Genomic DNA, 21,189 nt, shown 5'->3' with positions numbered 1-21,189 from the left:
TCTAAACATCTCATTTTACCAAAATGGAAATAGCCAGGGGTTTACCACACGTCACAAGGTCCCATCTTTAGAGTCTAGTCCTGGTCTTCTGAAATCTCCCATAATGCCTTGCTGTTTTGATTGATGGGTTGGAATAATGGTTGTGAGGCCTTGGGAAGCAGCTTTCTTACCATCTGTGGCAGGGATGGGGCATCCCAACTACTTTCATGCAGTGCCACAGCAGCCTGGCCCTGCCTGCTCCACTTGGGGTACACTCAGAGGTCTCAGGGAGACCATGTGGCTTGGCTGGGACCTAGATTTTGTAGCTCAGTTCCTGCCATGCTCCAGGCAAGTTGCGTGACCTTGGGTGAACCCCTGATTCCTTTTGTGCTCAGCTTCTGCATATAAAATGGGGTTTTTCCTCATAGGACCTTGGTAAGGACTGTATGAGTACTCGTGGGAAGTGACTAGAACAAGTAGCCAGGGGTGTGTAGTATGTAACATGAGCATTTTCAAAGCATGGGTCTCCTCAAGGTACTGAGCTATGAAGGTTGGAGTCGTAAGTTTGAAGTCATAAATAGTGTTAGAAAAACTATATGGCATATAGTCAGAAGAGCCAGAACATCCTGGGCACATCATATCTGGTCAGGGTACTATTGGCTATCCCTTTGGCTCTATGTTTTGGTTCTTTTGGTTTTGTGTGTGTGTCTCTGTGTGTGTGTGTGTGAGTGTGTATAATGGCACACTTTGTGAAGTGTGCTGCTCCTTTAGGTAGTAAGGGTTAAACGAAGCCCCTGCTCCAGGTCTCGCGTGAGCAAATCCCTGTTTCTGAGTGCAGACCCATTGGGATAGGAGACCCAGAGTGGACCTGAAGGCACAGGTGAGCTCTGCCTGAATGGAAATGTGCTTCCCTTGCAGCGGGAGACCAAGGGGCAGTTTCTTATTGACCACATATGCAACTACTACAGCCTGCTGGAGAAGGACTACTTTGGCATTCGCTATGTGGACCCAGAGAAGCAGAGGGTAAGAGCCAACCTCCTCTCAGTCTACTGTTGGGGAAGGGGCCAGGGTACGGGATATAGTGGGGTCCCACCAAAGCTCTTATGCCCTTGTTCCAGGACACCAGCCACTGGGGAGGGGTGATTAGAGACATAGGACTAGGACCATCCCTGCTGGGCTGGGTGGAGCAGGAGAAGGGCAGGTCGCTGTGGACCTTTCTAGAATGCTGCTTCCAGCTGGAGAAGAAAGAAGGTTTCTGTTCCTTTTCTGGACTCCTCAGTTTGCAGAGCACTTCCGACATTCACGTCTTTCCATTCATCCAGATGGGCATAAAAGCTAATTATGGATTCTACACCCCTCACTGTAAAGAGCCAGGGGTGGAGAGGAACCCAAGGGGTGAGTGCTTACTGGGTCTAGGGGTTTTTTTTGGGTGGTGAAGACAATGTTTGGGAGTTGATATAGGTTGTATAACAGTGTGACCAAATGCTGCTGAAATGTACATTTTATGATACTGAAATATGTGGATTTCATCTCAGGTTACAAAAAGCTTTTGACAGATGAAAGGTGAAATCACTCTGGAAGCTGTTCCTTGGACACTGGGGACTTCAGCAGGACCCTTATGTTCTTGCTCTGCATACAGCCACCATTCCTGGCCTGGTGCTGGGTTAGAGTGGGTTTGGAGTCTCATTTTTCGATGTGGTGGGCCAGCCTGAGTGTGTGCTGGCATGGCTTAGGCTGACCCACAGTGATCCTGTGACTGAAAATGTCAGCTTTTTTTTTTTTTTTTTTACACCAAACAGATGTTATAGCCTTTTGATGTGATATGGATGTAGCTATATGGGCTTCAAGCATTTTCTCTCATCACTGCATAGTTTAGATTTAGAAAGATACGATTTAGAAACCATATCTTTGCTTATTAATAAGCTATTTGTTCCTGATCAAGTTATTTGGCTTCTCTGAGTCTCTCTCCTGATGAGTACAACAGACTAAAACACTTTCCTTTAGTACTGATATAAAAAGAAGAGACAAAGTATATACAGTTGATACTGAACACATGATATATATTGACTACTTGGTATGCTCAGTATTGTTGGGATTGTCATTCTTAAGATTATTAGCATTGACTCAGTGCAGGTGAGGAAAAACAGCCATGATTAACACCCTGAAAATCTACAATGGTTTATAATAGCTTTTTTTTAAAGGTGGTGGGGATAGGGCACTATTATAATCCTTGGAATGAGAAGCAGAAAGTGGTCCTTCAATAACTAGAAAAACAGGCTCAAAAGCATAAAGACACACTGGTTATGAGAATCTTCAGCAGAGACAAAATGACTGATGTTGGTCTTGACCAGCTTCTGTACTTTTTCTTAATGGCAAGTAAAACTGTTGAATAATTTAGACAGAAAATCTTGCAAGAGAGGAAAAAAAACACGAGAGCTAAAGCAGAAGTTACCTTTGCTGTGGTTTGTCGGTACTTCTTCCCAACTTGACTGACAGTAAACCATTGTGTAATATTAAATATTTAGCATTATTACATTGGAACACCATCTGTTTTACAAGACAGCTCATACTCCACTCATTCTGAAAGTGGTGAGGACCAAATCTGTAAGTGGTGCCTATCTTTTGCTTGTTCATTGGTAAGGACCAGACTCCTTTTATTACTTTATTTGCCATAGGGAAGGACAGGCTGAACACTACTAGTCAGTAAAATCCACTTGAGTTTCACCATTTATCTTCTAAGAAATCATGCAGGCTTAGTTGAGTAAGACTAGGAAAAGGTGAATAGTGTTTTCTCTATTTTACTGATAGAGAAAGCTGGGGCAGTATGTCTAGAAGTTTTGAAAGAAACACTTCCAAGGGAACATTTGTACTTGGGCTGAATTCAGGTTTTGTTCTTAAATCCAGTATATACTTCCCACCGATTTTGCTCAGATATTTGGGTAACTTCCCATTGGAAAGATGAGATTTTTAAATAATTAGCTGAGTTTCAGGACTCTAGTTTCTGTAGCTGTGGTTTGAAATGTGCACTGTACTGGACTTCCCTCTTGTTTTTCTGCCCCTTCCTTTCTGGATAAGGAAGCCACCTCTGTGGCTTTTAGCTGAGAAAGGGCTTCAGCCTGCAGCCCCACAGGAGAAGCAATTATAGCAGGACTCGGTATAGGTGATCGGCTCATGGTCTGGAGGAAGACTGCACTCAGTGCTTTTAACTTCCTTATCTGCAAGAATGTACTGAACCCATTGCATCAGGGTCATTGAGCTGATGGAAGGCTGACCGACTCACATTCAGAGACAGAGGAATCACTTGGAAGTCCTCAGCTGTAGGGGCAAGCTTCTCAAGTGCCGTCTGATAGCACACTATGTGTCACACATCCACCGGGCACCAGAGGATTTAATATGTTTTCCGAGGGAAAGATGACTACAAAGTCATGCATGCAAGTTCAGGGTGAATCTTAGTGCCTGTTTATGTAGGTAGCCAGAAAGAACTAGTGATCCTGTTAGTGGATTTTATTAAACATGGAAAAGACTTTGTTCGTGTTTGAGCAATTTGCTTTTTCTGGAGGCACCTTGGGAGGTCGTGGAATGGAATAAAAATCAGCCCAGTGATTTGAGGTTTCACTCTGGGGTTGGTGCCAGGAAGCCAGACAGCATTATGTCCCACCAGCTGCTCTTGCCATTGAAAGCTGCTGCTTGCTCCTCAGGATAACTGTTTCACAGATGCTTATAGAAAGGAACAGTAGTGGTACCTAAGATTTAAGGCAGTTATAAACATTATAAACAGAGGGTTGTACTGCAGCTGCAAGTCATTGGTCATGAATTCTCCTGCTTGATGAGTGTTCTTTTGTTCTTAAGGATTAAGAAGGTTAAAAGTAAGACTTAGGTACCTCTGTGGCCCAGGGGGCATGTACAGGTATCTTGTCTTTGTAGGAAGGACCCTGGACACTCAAGTTGCAAGGAAGACAGCACTGTCCAAACATCTTAAAATGGCATGCACTCTCTGGTAGTCATCTGTGACAAAAGGTATTAACATCTCCAGATTTAGAGAATTTGTCAGCATCTGTTCAACAGAAAGAGCTTAGTATGTGTCTGAATCACATTCCTGTCACCGGGATGCAGTACCAGCACCCACAACCTAACGTAGGAGAGATTTATTTGGGTCACAGTGTTTAGTGGGTTCAGTCCATGGTCTGCTGGCTCCAAGAAGAAATGCATGGTAGAAAGTCTTGACAGAAGAAAGTGCTCCATCCACTGTATACAGGAAGCTGCGGAAAAAAAGGAGGAGCTTTCAGGCAACACCCTCGGTGACCACCTCCCGCCAGGCCCCACCACACAGCACCTTCAGTTACTCATTAAACTCATCATAGATGAATTCACCAAGAGTACAGTGTCCCACCAACCAGTCACGCTCCGTCAGACATTTTTGGGGATATTTTAGATTTAAATCATAGCAATACTTGTCTAAATGGATTGCTCTTAGCTGACTTAATCTACATCTACTGCTCTCCTGGGAAAGGAGCGGGACATGTGAGGAAAGGTTTTGATCTGGAAGTCACTGGGCACACTGGGCTATCATAATTTTAATGATCGGAGAGTCAAAGATACAAACTGATGAATATGTTTGGATTAGAAGTAGCCATAAGAATAAGTGGGGCCGGGAAAAAGCCATTTCATTCCTGTTTAAGTCAGATAGAAACAGGAATATCCATGGTTAGGAGTTTTCCTCTCTCAGTTGTGGAAACAATGGGGTCAGGAATTCACGATAGGGGTTAGGGGCTGTCATTAAGGAGAGAAGTGTTTGCGGGAGGCTTTCAGCAGCCAAGGGACATCAGTGATGACAAGAAAGCAGTAGGTTGGGAAGTCTTAAAATAGCTTTAAAGATAGCTTTTAAATTAAGCCAGGAAAAAGATTAGAATGTATTATATGCTGCATAAGTTGGAGAAATAAAGTACAGGGTAGGAAATGACCATTTGAAGTGGAGTTTTATTTCTTCTTGGTTCAGACTTTAGCAGACGTCTTTCAGGGCTCAGTGGAGGTGGTGTGTTACGTGCAAGGAGGGTGACAGTGATGAGCTAGGGTTCTAGTTTCTATCACTGGATAACATGTACCTGTACTTTAGTGACTTAGAACAGCATGGCTTTATTGTATCACAGAGTATCGTGGGCCAGGACTTTGAGCAGGCCCAGCGGAGTAGCTTGGTTCCTTACGATGTTGCCCAGGGTCACTCACTGGTTACCCAGTTGTTGCTCTGCAGGCTTCAGGATGTCTTCACTCCCATGCCTGGTACCTTGGTGGGGATGGTTAGAAGCTGAAGATGAACTTGGGGGAGACTCTTGCGTGTAACCCCAGGGCCTCTGCAGATGTCATTCCTGCAGGGTGTCTGAACCCCTTACATGGCTATTGAGGTCTCTGAATAATAATGCAGCTGGTCACTAAATAAGTTATACAACAAAGAGATCAGGTTTTGGGAGAAAAATGATGAGTTGTGAGCATGATGAGTGTGGGAACCTGGGATGTATCACAGTTGAGTTATTCTCACTATAATTGAAAAAAGGGGCTTAAACTTCATAGGAGATTTCGGTCCTAGATGAGGCTTTTGAGACAGTGAAGTCTTGTTACTTCACAGCCTTGGAATTGTAGAGCACACAAAAGGGTGGAGGGAGGCAGCAGCAGTGGGGGAGAACATGAATGAGAGAGACAGGCTATATAGAATGAGAGGAGAACTCATGTTAACATAGTGACCCAGAAAGGGAAACTATCAAGATAAATGGATCAGGAGAACAGAGCAGAAAAGACAAAGTGAACAGAGAAGGAAGCATCTAGATCAGGATGAGAGTAGACTCAGTGAGGGCGGTAGACTGCAGTTTCTTTCTTTTTTTTAAAAAAAATTAAATGATTTTTTAATGAATAAGGGAGAGGATGAGATAAAAGGGGCATAACAACATAACAATACAGTTAAAGCATGACACTTTCAGCAACCTAGTGCTTCACCACCAAATAACCTGACTTAATAGTAGTTACCATAGTGTCTTTTTCTTTAAAATATTTGAATATAACTTCATATGCTATAGCATCAAATATATCAAGACTGTGTAACACCATTCAAGTGGATGAAAGCATTGTAGAGTATTTAGAACCAGCTAACAGAAAAAAAAAATGATCAATGGTTTCAATATTATCTCTTTGCCTATAACAATTTTTGTTTATACTACCACATACGATAAAATCCAGCAAGTTACAACATGATAAAATCAATGGAGACAGAAGAACCATAGTTTGGTATGGCTTTAAGACAAGATGTTATTAAATCAGCACTAGCTGTTATTATGTCTTATTTTCTTCAAAGTGGCTGTTCATTGCATCACCGGCCATGATATCAAACAGCCCAGAATAAAGCCATTCCAAGTAATGAGTGACAATTTTATAAGGCTTCAAGGCCATATAATGGGGAATCATGGTTATCACGTACTTTTATATATTTGATTCATTTCCTACACTAGGGAAACTATTCGGAGTTCACAGATGCGAGTTTGATTTAGTTCACTTATGAGTATGGTTTCAAGCTGCGCCCATTTATTGATAAATACGTCAATGTGATCCTTCTTTATAGCTGAGTAGTACTCCATTATATAGAGGTACCACAGCTTTTTTATCCATTCCTCGGTTGATGGACATTTGGGTTGTTTCCATGATCTAGCAATTACAAATTGTGCTGCTATAAACATAGGTGCACATATATCACTTTGGTATGATGCTTTCAGTTCTTCTGGGAAGATGCCTAGTAGTGGAATAGCTGGAACAAATGGGACTTCCAATCACAGCTTTTTGAGAAATCTCCAGACTGACCTCCACAAAGGTTGTACCAGTCTATACTTCCACCAACAGTGTAGGAGAGTTCCTTTTTCCCCACAGCCTCTCCAGCATTTGTTGTTGTTGGTTTTCTTGATCCTGGCCATTCTTTCAGGAGTGAGATGGTATCTCAGTGTGGTTTTAATTTGCATTTCCCTAATAACCAATGATGATGAACATTTTTTCATGTATTTATTTGCCATTTGTATTTCTTCCTCTGAGAAGTGTGTATTCATCTCAGATGCCCATTTTTGGATTGGGTCTTTGAATTTTGGGGGTCTGATTTTTTTTAATTCTTTATATATTTTAGACAAAAGTCCTTTGTCTGAGGGGGAGTTCACTAAGATCTTTTCCCAGTTTGTGGGTTTTCTTTTCACTATGCTGGAGATTTTTTTTTGACTTACAAAAACTTTTTAAAAAGTGGTAGTCCCAATTATTGATTCTGGGAAGTATTTCCCATGTGGTTTGATTCCTGTTCATGAATTCTCTAACTACCCCTATATCAAAGGCAATTTTAAGCAACAAAGGCAAGGCAGAAGGCATCACAATCCCTGACTTGAAGTTATACTACAAAGCAACAGTAGTAAAATCAACATGGTACTGGAATCAAAACAGAGCAGAGGATCAATGGAATAGATTAGAAGATACAACCACAACTACAAACACACTCAACCACCTTATCTTCGATAAAGGAGCCAAGCAGGTTCACTGGAAGAACAACAGTCTTTTTAATAAATGGTGTTGGAAAAACTGGCTCTACATTTGCCGAAAACTAAAACTCGACCCAAGCCTATCACCATGTACTAAATTAAAATCTAAATGGATTAAAGATCTGAATATTAAAAAAGAAACACTAAATCTATTGAAAGACAAATTAGGTAGAAACCTTGAAGACTGCAGTTTCAACCATGAAGATTGGGCCGGAGTGCTATAGCTAGGGGTTTCAGACCTAAATCAGGAGGACTGTGCCCAATGCTCTCCCTGCTGCTTGGTTGGTATATGACTTTGAGCAGATTCCTCGCCTTCTGTGCCTCAGTTTTTCCTTTCTGTAAAGTGAGAATACAAATAATAACTGGACCATGGCATTGCTGTTTAAATTACTTCATTTTATCAGTTTATATAACTGATGTTATATTAGATGCTTTAAAGAGTTTGAATAGGCCCATGGGTCAAGCAACTAGGTGATCTTTGACCTTAGAACAGTTTAGTGGTGTTAGCAACTTTATATGGCATGATAGTATGGTAAAACATTTCATAGTAACAAGCTTGAAGTAACCCCATAGTTTCTCATAAGAGACCACAAGGCCTAAAATATTTACACTCTGGTCTCTGATCCTTTACACACGTGGGTACACACATGTGTGTACACAGACACATGTGCACTTGCGCACATACACAATAGAGAGCGCTGATATCATTGAAGGGAATGGAGGTTGCTGACTATTTGAATGGATGCTTGTACTATTTTACGCTTTCTGTCTTTTCCTCTGTTTCTTCCAGTCTCTTCCAGTATTTCTTCTCTGGGCTGCTGTTATATTTTGCCCTCCCTGAGACTCTAAAATACAAAATCGGGTATGACTAAAAACCCTACACTGAAACAGTGAAGTTCTTCTGACCTAGACTGACTTCAGATACACAATAACTTTGGAACATTCCTGCTCTACAGATTGCTATTGATCTTGGGTCATGGCTCTTAAGGAAACCAGAGTGGAGTCCATTGTTCCTGGTGGGCAGATAACAAGGCCTGCCTATAGTCTTACCATCCACAGCATTGTTAAGGCTGCGTCATTCAGATGCATTCTTTCTCCCCCACAGAAACCAAAGAGTCTGCAAATGGCATAAATTGTCTACCTAATACAGGGTCTGGGTACTCTGTACTTTGTTCAGGTAGACGTGAGAAGCGGGCCATCCTTTTAGAGACATGATGGGAATTGGTCAGTGTCTAGTTACTATTGAGGGGAAGACAACCTCCTGCTTGTGAAGCCGCATTCATTTTTTTTTTTTTTTTTTTACAGCTCCATAGATTATTTAATACATTTCTTGGGGCTGCAGATTACTATGCTTTAGGACACCAGGGGTTTTAAGAAGATAACAGAGACGTGTGTAATTTTTTCTGTAATTATAGACTGAAGCAGTTGCAGCAGAAACCCCACATTTGGAGATAACTAAGTGTTGCATTCTAATTGTTTACTTTTGCAAACATCTTTTTCTGGAGGGAGGCTGTCTCAGCAGCTACCAAATTAAAAATCAGTTCACCTAGCCACAAACTGCGACTTCACATATGCCTGCTTTATCCCCAAACAAGCTAAAATTAGAATGCATGGAAGATACGCACCATTTCTTTGGTAGGGTAGAGAAAAATGGTCTTGTAAGGCTAGCTACAGCTGGGACTAGAAAAGGAAAAGAAAGAAGCACTTTGGTAATGTCCTTATTTTTCAGGCTCCTAGGAGGTTAGCTTGTAGAACTGGAAGCGTCTGAGTGGTTCTCTAACCAGCCCCTCCCCCACATGCAGATTTGCAGAAAGAAGGTTTGCAGTTTCTCTGCTTTTCACTCTTTGTATACCTTCCTGGTACTCGTGCTCTATTTCTTTAAGCTGCTGACAATTGAAATACCTTTAAGAAGGTGCTTGAAACAGGGTCAGGTTAAACTGTCATTACTTAAACTCTTTTAAGTTAGGATCTCTTTTAAGTTAGGTTTTGTATGTTACCAGGATTTAAGCTTAAGGCAAAATAAATAAACTTCCTCAGGGAGGACTTTAAGCACATGAAGGGAAGTTACTGAAAGAAAGTTAGGAAAGCTGTATTAGATCTGGTTCCCTGAAACACACCTGGAGATAAAAATTCTAGAATAAGTGATTTCTTAGGAAATATTTCCAGGAAAAGATGCCGAGGGAAGCCAGAGACTGGGCCAGAGAGGGAAGGAAGGGCAAACAAGTGTGCAATGTCTGACACGGTTGAGCAGAGGGTAAGTCCCCTGCAGAGCCCAGTATAGCTCTGGGCTCAGAGTAGATCATACTTTTTAGTCCTGTCTATGGTGAGGGAGCAGAGGAATCTCCTTCGCCTCTGTTACATAATCATTAGTTAAAAGAGTTACCCTAGATTGTGAAAGGTAGGGCGGCTGCCAGTGGCTGAGTTCTCCACCCTGCAGGGGATTGCAGTAACCTAGTGGGCCGCCCACCCCAGAGGAAAAGACAATTGTGGCCTGACATTCTCTACTACAGATACCTTCTTATGCCTTCAGATAGTACTGAGGGCTGCATGCTGTGGTTCATCTGACTTCCTGAGTTCATTCTGGAAAGTAACGATGGGATCATAGCATCCATAGACTTTGGGACTATTATTCCCATGAGCGATGATCATACGAAGTTTTCAATTGTGGTAAACCAGCCACAAATTCAGCTATTTAGTTGTCAGGTTCTCCTTTCTACCTCTTTTAGAGAAGACAAGTTTCCAGTAAAAAAAAAAATACAAATTTTTCTTTTCCTAACTAAAATAGCATATATTCCAAGTAACAATTAAAAGGAAAAAAAAATGACACAAGAAGTATTTTGAACCTTGTATTTAATTACCAAGGGTAACACATCATGGTTGTTATTTTTTTTACACAAGTGCAATCTCTCTGAGTACTCGCAAGGTCATTGCTCATATTCAACTTCACAGTGTAATATATTGGAAGACTGAGAAAGGGGAAGAGAAAGAAGATGGCAATGAAGAGAAGGGCAAAGCACTAATAGCTGATGTTACAATTTTACATATAGATAATCTTATGTAACCTAGAAAGGAAGGGGAAGTGGGGAGGAGGGAGGGAGAGAGCAACAAGGGTGGGTTCACTGAGCTGCCTTTGCACCAGCTGAGCAGTTTCTCACCTCTGTGACAATGATGGTGACTGCTGGCGCAGACAGAGCCTCCGCGAAGCACCACACACTATGCTTGGTTCTAAGAGCTTCATGAGTTAGCACATTTGGCTCTCATGAGAATGACGTGACTAAGGAAACCCAGGCCTTTTCTTGTGGTCACATAGCTAGTGAGTATGAGGCTGGGGCTCCAAGTCTAGACCTGCTGGCTCCTGAGCCCAGCGTGGTATCCTCCGACCCGGGCGCTCAGCGGGGTTTGGTATCTGACATCGTGTATGAAATTCTTACCTGAAATAACTTTCATCCTCTGAATAGAACTTTGCTTTCTGTGTTCCTTAAAAGTTGTTTTTAGTTATTCATATAATGAGCCAGTACATGTAAAAAGATTAAAGTATCACACGTGAAGCATCACAGAAATACTGAAGTCATGGTTTCCTGTGGCGAATACTGCCAAATTTTGGCCTCCCCCATCCCTGTTACCCACTTCTACTAGAATAACTGTAGCATATCACTTCCAATCTTTAAAAATACATTTAGATACTTATTTATGTATGCCTTGAATATATGATACATCTGTATGTGTCTTAGTTACTTTATGCTCCTCGCTGAGACAAAATACCTGATGCCCAAGTTGGGAAAGGAAAGGTTTATTTCTTACAGTTTTTGGAGGTTTCAGTCCACACTCAGTTGGCTCCCAGGCAGGCGGGCATGGCTGGGCCGCCATTCATGGCGGCTGCAAACAGCAAGCCGGAACCAGCAAAGAGCAAGACACACTTTCTTCCTGCCATTACATCACATCCTGGCTCCACCCCTATGTGGGAGGCACACTGACACCATCAATCCAAGCACTAGACAATGAACCATCACAAATGCACAATTCAAACTCATGAGGCCTGGGGGACACAGACATGAACCATGACAGTATGTTTTAATTAAGAATAACATGTTACTAAATGATGAAATAGTTCAAATCTTCTAAGACTTTTTCAATGTGTGGTTCTCAAAGTATCTTTGTAATTATTTCATGGTGTTCATAGGCTATAAGACTATCCAGAGCTCCATTTAATATGAGCTAGATCCAGACAATTAAAGTATCTACATCCTAATAATCTAATAGCTATTTCAAACATTATGCCTATAAATTTTAAGAAAAATGATATTTTAAATTATTCTACAATAACCACAGTTTTTTAATATTGGGAGATGTGTACCTGCTAGGTACCCCTGGGTCTTATTAGAAATAAGACCTGTTTCTATTCCATGCCTACTTCTGCATGGTACTTCTTTTATTTTTTATCATAGCAAGAGACCCAGCTGTGGGGGAAAATGACATCAGAAGGAATCTAGCCTGATCTCCTTTTGGAACTGTGGTCCCCTGGATTCCTGCTTCCCACAGTGCTGACAGATTGTCTGCTGCGGTTGGGCTCCCCTGGGGTGCTCCCTGCAGTCATTCATAGTCACACATTCCCAGCTCCTTCTTTCATCCCACATTGCACCTTACGGACCTGTGCATGTTACACATGGAGATTTACCTTCTCCAAATGCTGCTGCATAATTATCCAGAATGAACAGACCGCAGTTTGTTTACCTGTTTTACTGTTGATCACAGTTAATGTTACTTTTAATAGTTTGTAATTTTGTGCAGTGTCACAATGAAAATCCTTGGTATGCACCTTTTTGTTCATGTGGGAGAGTAAAAGAATTGCTGGACTGGTGGCTGGTCAGTTTTTCTGTTTGTTTGAATGCATATTTACAAGTTGAGCTTGGCCATCTTTGAAGAAATTATTTCTTATAATCCTTTGAAATATCCTTATGTTGCTGGATTTTTTTCCTAGGGCTCCATAACCCCATGACTGTCCCATTGGGAAAGAATAATTTTCCTGAAACAGTAAATAGTAATCTTATATGTTACTTAGATATACAAAGCCTGAAAAGCAAGGGTTGGATATGAATAGAACAAGAGGAAAGGAGTGATAGGAACCGATTAGAAAGATACATTTCCCAGGACAACGAGGCAGTCAGCTTGTTTGGTGTATGTTGCTGCAGACGTGAGCACGGCCAGCTCTTTTGGAATAAATAATTTATTTGAGACACAGATAGCAAGTATTTTGCAAACATGCATTAAATGTTCTTTATCCCTCTACAGCAGACATAACCAATCTGTAGCAGCACAACAGATATAGCTGATCTATAGTGGCACAGCAGACAAAGACAATCTCAAGTGCATGGCAGACATAGCCAATCCATCCCCCACTCACTATTGAGACCCTTCTTACAGTCTTGGTGTGGACTTGTTATTCCTGGAGTCAGAGAGACACTGGAGAGGCAAATTGAAGTTAGGAGGACGAGGGACAAAAATTGTGAAATCAAGGAGAATTTGGAAGGTTTGTTTATAATTCAGATCTTATTGGCACAAGGACTGATGATTTTCCCCCGTGAGAAATAGCGACATATGTTGCTTTCCGGTTGCTCTTGTTTGTTTCCTGGTTAAGTTCTAAGTTATTTATTTATTTATTTCTAGCAGATTAATTTAATTATGAGAGACCCCTTTTTATTATTCTCTTCCATGAAGCCCATATATTGAAAGATATGATTCTAAAAGTAAAATCCTACTTCTTAAAACAGTGGCAGCAGTAGACAAGTATTAATTGAGTTTTTTTTATACAGCCAAGCACGGTGTATAATACATTTATTAATTCTTTTACTAACTTCTAAACCCTCACAACAGTTCTGTGAGGTGGGTACTATTACTGTTCTCATTTTTATAGTTGTGAAATCTGAGACACTGAGTTTAAACATTTTGTGCAAAGTTCTGTAACTAGTAAGTGATACAGTGAATTGGTCATCTGCTAACAGTTATAACTGTATCATTCCTGATTAGGAGATGATGAGGATACTGAGAATGAGCTGAGACAATTTTGGCCAGAAGCAAAGGAACTTGCTGTGTCAGCCTTGTCTGTGCAGCAGGGCTGGGGGAAATGTACGATTTTTTTTGGTTAGAGTGTTCTGTCATTGTTTTTAAAGACTACAGAGACCTGACATCCTGGTTTAGAAACTATGGATCTGGCCATTCAGTTTTCCATTTCCTGAGAAAGCAGGGAGTGTTCATCAAAGACAGTAAAGCGTCACAGAGCAGATTTACCTGTCAGGCAGGAGGCTTGGTGCTGAGAGGTACAGGCCCTACTCTCTGAACTCCTGCTGTACGATTGGCCTCCCCATTTGTTAGCTGGGTGAGATGAGGTGAACCCCAGAGTTCTCAGTGGTAGAGTGTGTGCATTGATTAAGATAGCATGTGTTGTAGATGCTTCTTGAGGGGTAGGTGGTACTTACACTCAACTTTTTAAACTTTCGGGTTGAGCATGTACATCAGATAATAAGGACAGAACAGGCCCTTAAGGGAGATTGAGCAGGTGCAAGAGCTCAGCAGATGGCAAGTTTCCTTGTCCTCTTTCCTCTCTAGCATAGAGCAGGCTGGTGCCCCTGAGGGAGACCTCCCTGGCCTCGTGATAACTAGATACCCAACAGCGCACCCTCTTACCATCTTCACACACTGCAGGTATAGAAAGTGACCCTCCCTGACATTCCCCCCAACAGCCTCAGGGACTTTGTGATTAGTGATTCAGAAGTGGCCAGCTGTCAGTGTGTTAGAGTGACCTTTGCACGTGGTTCAAGGAGAGGTGGCTGCTGGGACAAGTTTGGTGTCTATTTCAAATAAATGCCTGTCAGTAATGTGAGCTACTTAGGTCTTTAGGCTTTGTTTTGTGTTGGAGCTGATTTTTCTCCTTGATATCTTCACGCTTCTGAAAATAAGATCCTGAAAACCATTTGTTCCTTCCTATTGTAAAAGAAGAATTGCCTCTCTCTGTGTGTGTGTGTGTGTGTGTGTGTGTGTGTGTGTGTGTGAGATGGGCCCTGTATTGACTCGGCCCAGGATTCCTCTTGGAGGAGGCTGTCCTGGCAGGAGAACTGAGTGTGATGCTGTCTTGGGCTGTGACTCTTTAGGGTGAGAGGTGTCAAATGCTCCACGCCTTCAACCATCTGTGGCTTTTCAAGAATCACTGCGGAACCTACCAACGTTACCAGAATGTCCCACTTAAGTACATATTCTCTCTCTTGTCTTCTTGGTAACTGTATGACTCAAATGTTACTCAGAAAGTCTTAGTCCTCCGTAATTTACACCCCTTGTCTTTGTTATTATTTGCAAGCTGTTGGTTTTCATCTTTCAAAAGTGTAATGTTGAGGAATAGCTGTGGGAACCGTGGCTAGAAGTACAGATTTCTTTTTGTTATTAAGTATATTTACTTTTGTTATTAAGTATATTTGACCAAATCTTTTTTTTCCTCCCCAGCACTGGCTTGAACCTAACAAGTCCATCTTCAAGCAAATGAAATGTAAGTGTCAATGTGTGGTTTTATTTTTGCTATGAAACGTCCTAAGGTAGAATCAGTTTCCCAACAAAGTTTCCTTTGCCAGGGGAAAAGCAGGTAGAGCTGAAGATGCGTGGGTGAGCAGGGTTACCTCTCCCAGTGAGAGGAGTGTGTGTTCTCCCTTCTTCTCTTACCTTGGTCTCCCTGCAGCCACTGATCCTTTTGTCTGCTGTGTCTCTCGCCCTCTGCACCGTTTTGCCTTCATATGTCATATCTGAACAGGAACTTTGCCCCTGAGTGGTTAAATATGTGCTATGCATGGTTACTAGTGCCTGATTCTTTCTGATTGTGCAGGTTGCTAGTAAATGGTTCAGAGTGTGAGGTGCAGTCTTGAAGAAGAGAGAAGCAGGTGTGTTCGGATACTAAAATCTTACCGATGGTTTTATTACACATTATTATTCTTTCCTACTCTTCCAATTCCAAGAGAGAAGTAAAAGTATTTTCTGGGTAATTGTTCTGAACAAAACCTTCTGGAATCCCTGATCATTCACCAGGAATGTTGTGAGGAGAAGTAATCCTGTCTGATATGTATTTTGTTCTGGTAACCTCTAGCAATCTGCTTTTATTTATGGTTTGGAGGACTTCTCAAATGGACCTCAGAATTCACTGCCTGCCCCCAAATCCAATGGTCCTTGTCTGTGTCAACTCTACAATATAGATGATACATCAGTTCCTCATGCAGAACAGATTAATATAAATCAAGTCACTTGTCATCATTCCAGGAGTTCTTTTCTTTCTCAAAAATGAAATTACCACAGGCAGAGCTTTCAGGTGGTGAGAGGAGGAAGAAGCTGAACATGAGCTTCAGCTGTGCAACCAGCTCTGCCCTCCTTGACCTTTGTCTTCCATCTCCCCTGTGCCACTTCCACAGCCCCGGTCCTCCAGAGCAGACGGGGTCTGGCTGGTGCAAGAGGGGTGTACTGAGAGGAGAACAGTGGCGTTGCAGGTGTGGGCAGTGTGAGGAGGTCAGGCTGTTGGGGTGAGGCTGGGACAGACTTGGGGTAAGATCCCCACAGAGGTAGAAGGACAGAGAGCCCAGGCGCCTCCAGAAGAATACGCAGGGAACTAAGGGCTAACTGCATGAGAAAAAGCACAGTGTAGCTGAACGTTAGCTTTTGTCCCTCAGGTTGTTATTTTTGTTTGTATATTCAACTATATTTAAGCAACTTTCCAGTGTTCTTATTTATATTAAATGGTTCTCTGACTTTGATTCTTTTATTTTTTGGCACCAGGAATCGAACTCACGACCTTGTGCATGCCATGCAGGTGCTTGTGCCTCTGAGCTAAATTCCTGGCCTGCCTTTGGTTCTTAGATGTCATGCTGTGTTTTCCACATTCCATAAATATTGATGAAATATAAATTTATCATTAACCATGTTTCAATACTTGGTAGAAAGAGAAATTTAAAACTTGTAAGAAATATAAGATGCACGATAAATTGGCTGCTTAAGACGTTTACTTTTTTTTTTAAAGAGCTTTACTTTCACAATAACACAAGTTTTAACAACTAACTGAAAATGTATACTGTTTTATAAAAATGGTTTGCACATTGATATTTGACCAATGGTCACTTTGAATCTAATGACAAATGAGATATAAATCTGGGAAAAAATAGTGTGGAATTTAATTTCTCAACGAGACACGTGATTTGTTGATTCTGGGAAGTGCGTGACTCTTACCCATACCTGGTCACTGTTGTGCTGCTGAGGAGACTGCTGAACAGGACTTAGTAATTGGAACAGACATGTCAAAATGGCCCAATTAATAGCCTAGGAAGAGCCAGAGCTGCCCAGGCCAGACTCCCGGGGCTCACTCCGTGTTCCGGCTGCCTCCCTCACCAGCTCCCGACACTGGAAGTGCTGTGTAAAGTGGCATTTTCTCTAGCGCTCACTGAGGGCAGGGGAAGCTGGACAGCATGAGCCACCTGCAGGGACCTTGGGTCACATTCCCAGAGACACAGGAAGGAGTGGGGCTCAGCACTTGTCTAGAGTGAGCTCTTCCTATCATTTCCACAAACACAGGAGAAATCTGAGTTAGCAGGAAATCCTGGACAGCTGCCACCATCATGATTGGAGAGGAAGAGTCCCTAAACCAGGCCAAGGACTGGGTCTGATTTCCCTGGTTACAAAGGGGAGCTGTTGAGACAGTTTGGGATCTGAATGCTAAACAAAAGATAGATGGGCTCCAACCAAGAGCTTCTGGTGACATTCTGGACAGAAAAATCTCTGAAGTAAGAACACAACATATAGGTCCACTCAGCACCTAGGACACTGGCGAAGGAGAACTCAGGATCAGGAAAGTTATTTCAGGTCCTCCTTTTCTTAAGTAAATTGAGGAGATTGCATTGCAGGACAGAGACAAAAGACTGTGGTTAACCATGCCCCAAGCACAGCCCCAGTGGACCCTGCTCAGGACTCCTTGGCAGCTGGTAGACGGCCTGCAGCCAGGTGGGAAATGGGTGCAGCTGCAGCCAAGCAGGAAGGGGATTGTGTGGACACTTGGGCGTGACGGGAGATAGGGCACACCGGGAGGTCGCCTACCTTCTCTTACCAGAGTATCTGTTCTGATTTCTTGCCAGGTTTATGTTTTGTTTTTTGAGATAGGGTCTTGCTATGCAGTTTAGGCTGGCAGAGAATGCCGGGTAATCCTCCTGTCTCAGCCTCCCGAGTGCTGGGATCGCAGGAGTGTGCCATCACTCCTGGCAGGTTTTGTTTTTCGTTTTTGCTTCTGTTTCTTTTCTTTCTCTCTCTTCTTTTTCTTCAGTTCCTCTTTCTGTATCAATACTACCTTTTCATTTTAAAAAAAATTAAATTTTTTCTCTTAAATTCTGCTTCTTGGTCTTTTGTTTCTTTTTAACCTTTTGTCTTCTTGTTCTATGCTTTTTGCTCTTCCTTGTCTTACCTATCCCTTTGTCTTTTCTTGCTTCTTCACTTTTATGCGACACACACACACATATGCATACATACTTCCATATATGTATATATGTATAGCAGGTGCCTATATTTGTGCAAAAGAGACTACTCATCCATAAAGAAAGCTAAACTTGAATCATTTGTAGGAACATGGATGCACCTTAAGACCATAATGATAAGTAAAATAAAATAGACACGCAAGCTTAAATAGCACATGGTTTCTGTTATATGTGAGACTTAAATTATTAAAAAAAAAAGCAAGTAGAAGACAGTAAGAAATAGGGAGATAAAGGTTTTTCAGATGGGAAGGGGATCAAGAGATGGAGTGGGGCTGAGGGAGGGGAGGAGAGGGCATGATAGGGGAGTGGACACGGTTATGTATGTGGGCCAGCTCCACATGAGGAATGTAAGTGTTGTGCACTCCACACGTGCACTAATAAAGAGAGGAGCAAATCAGCGCTTTAACTTTGTGGTACCATCCACAGTCACTTTGAGGTAACCCCAAACAGAACTATGCTGGGAAGTTTCAAGCAAAATTAATCACAAACATATCAACAGGTTTCAACAGCCTCCCAGATAACACCACCCACCCCCTACATCCTGCCCCTTTGCTCCCAAATATCTTCTTAAAAACCCTTCATTGCTAACCTTTGCTGCAGCCATAAATGCCTTCCAACAGAATCTGACCATGTATCTGATTTTTTAATGTTTATTTGTTCTATATATCTTTCCTCCTACTACCTGACCCCTTTCTCCTTTCTCCCTTTTCTTCTTCTCTGTCCATCCCTTCTTTTTCTATACTGCAGGCTAACTGCTAATAATAATACAGTATAGATCAGTGATGGGGAATCTTTTAGAGCTTTCAATGATACAAACAGGCCACTGTGGCACATGTGCTGTAGGTACAGACTGAAGGGATACTGATACACGGTGAAAGTGTGTAAACAAGGTGTAGTATATGCGTGACATGTGATCAAATCTGTTGATGCTATTACAACCAGTAGACATTTTCTCCTCATGACACAGTGATGGGATCCAACTGATTGAGGTTGAATAGCTGAAGGGGTGAACATTCTCCATGGAGAAATAAGTCCATGAACACGTCACTGGAAAACAGAATTTGACTAAAAAGTTCCTTATATCAGTTATAGTCCCTCCTTACTGTATTTCAACTAAAACACACACACGTGCACACGAGTACACACACAGGAATGTGAAAATAGAAGGCAACCAAAGGCCTCCAGAACTTCCCAGATCTCCCACAGCAAGTCCAAGGAGCGCTAATGGAGACAAAGCAGACATCAAGTAGCAGACATGTGTGAGATGATGGAAGAGGGAAGAAGCTTGGTAGGTTCCGGAGCATGACCCCTAAAAGATGATGAAAGTGACTCAGAAGCTGACCACTGTGAATATGGGAGAAAGAAAAAAGTTGGAAAACCTGACCAAAATGGTTCAAAATGTGAAGGACAATTTTATCAAAGAGACATACTCCACAAAAATGCCAGACTTAAAAATTATATAGAATTTGTAAACTGCAGACATGACCAGTGTGAAGACAGGGCTTCTGAAACTGAAGACAATGAGATAAATTATGACAATTTGCTCAGGGAAGCCTTAAAAATGACAAGAATACAAATAAATAAAATAATAAGACAAAATAACAAGATAAAAATGACAAGAGAACAAGAAAAATTCATCCAACAATTACTGGATGATGCTAAGAGGACTAACTTAAGGTTAGGTGGAGTTAGAGTACAGCACATAAGGGATAAAAAAATCTGTTGACAGAAATCATAATGGAAAAATTTCCAAGTATGAGGAAAGAACATAGTATTCAGGCTTACAGAGCACCAGTTAACTACAATGAAAAAAGACACTCCCATGACATATCACAGTCAAAATCCCAGATTTGCAACAAAAAGACAGAATCTTGAAAGCTATTAGAGGAAAGCAAAACATCATACATACAGGTAAACCCATCAGATTTACAGCAGACTTCTCAACACAAACTTTGAAGGCCAAGATAGCTTGGAGGGAAGTGTTTTAAGCTATAAAAACAGACACCTTCCAACCCAGACCACTATATCCTGCAAAATGATTTTTCAAAATTGATAGAAAAATAAGGACATTCCATAGCAAACAATACCTTTAGAAGTACATGAACACCAAGTCAGCACTCCAGTAAGTACTCAGGAGTATCCTAGACCAGCAGTGGTGAACCTATGACATGCATGCCACAGTTGGCTGTTTGTTATCATTGAAAGCTCAAAAACGTTCACTATCACTATTAGAGAAACAGCCACAAATTCAGATGGAATGAATGCATCAAACAAGCTTGGCAAGCAGTTAAACAAAAAAGGAAAAATAAAAGAGTCATCAACAGAAAAAAATGCAATGACAGGAATAAATCAATACCTTCCAGTAATAACTCTCAAAATAAATGACCTCAACTCTTCAATTAAAATACACAAACAAAATAAAATTCATCTAATCCAAAAAGAAATTCATAGACTCAAAATCAAAGGGTGGAAAACTATTTTTATGCACGAGGACTCTGAAAGCAAACAAGAGTTGCAATTTTACTCTCAGGTAAAATAAACTTCAAGGTAAAACAGGTCAGAAGAGGTAAACAGTTACTATATATTGGGTGTTGGAACAAAAATATCAGGAAGTGATAACAATTGTAAATATATATGAACTGAATATTGGAGCATCTAACTGCGTAAAATACTGCTGGACCTGAAAGATCAAGTAACCAGCACAGTCAGAGAGAGTGCATGTTGTAATCTGAGCAACTACTTTGAAGATAACAACCTACTTTCACAGAGAGACATATCGATTAAATAAAAAATTCAACAAAGAAATATCAGAGTTGAATTATACCTTCAAACAAATGGACTTAATAGATATCTACCAACAGAGTTTTATCTACCACAGCAGAATGTATGTATTTCTCAGTAAAACACAGAACTCTGTCCAAAATGGACTACATAGAAGCCCAAAACATAGTTAAATACAAAACAGTCAAACTCACTCTATGTTTAAGTTGAAACTAGAAATCATCCACAGAAGAAATCATAGAAAATTTATAAACACCTGGTAACATAATAACACATGCCTGAATACTCAGTGGATCACAGCAGAAATTATGCCAAAAATCACACAATTTCTGGAA

The 21,189-nt window shown here is 41.3% G+C and overlaps 1 protein-coding gene across 4 annotated transcripts in view; it reads left to right on the top strand.

The window, feature by feature from the left end:
* Window positions 1–21,189, top strand: part of Frmd3 (FERM domain containing 3) — a 259,089-nt gene that overhangs the window by 115,465 nt on the left and 122,435 nt on the right. For 3 of the 4 annotated variants that reach the window (XM_013158449.2, XM_013158447.3, XM_063243514.1), the window contains exons 2-3: window positions 898–1,002; window positions 15,024–15,066. In XM_013158449.2, the coding sequence (XP_013013903.2) occupies window positions 898–1,002; window positions 15,024–15,066 (148 nt within the window). The remainder of the gene's footprint in view (window positions 1–897; window positions 1,003–15,023; window positions 15,067–21,189) is intronic. The other variant, XM_063243500.1, reaches the window with a different exon arrangement.

The sequence above is a fragment of the Cavia porcellus genome, unplaced genomic scaffold (genome assembly GCF_034190915.1).
Source record: "Cavia porcellus strain 051 isolate PalLab524CR breed Dunkin Hartley unplaced genomic scaffold, mCavPor4.1 scaffold_2, whole genome shotgun sequence".
Lineage (NCBI taxonomy): Eukaryota > Metazoa > Chordata > Mammalia > Rodentia > Caviidae > Cavia > Cavia porcellus.
The sequence above is the reverse complement of the archived record's forward strand: the minus strand, read 5'-3'. Positions and strand labels throughout refer to the sequence as shown.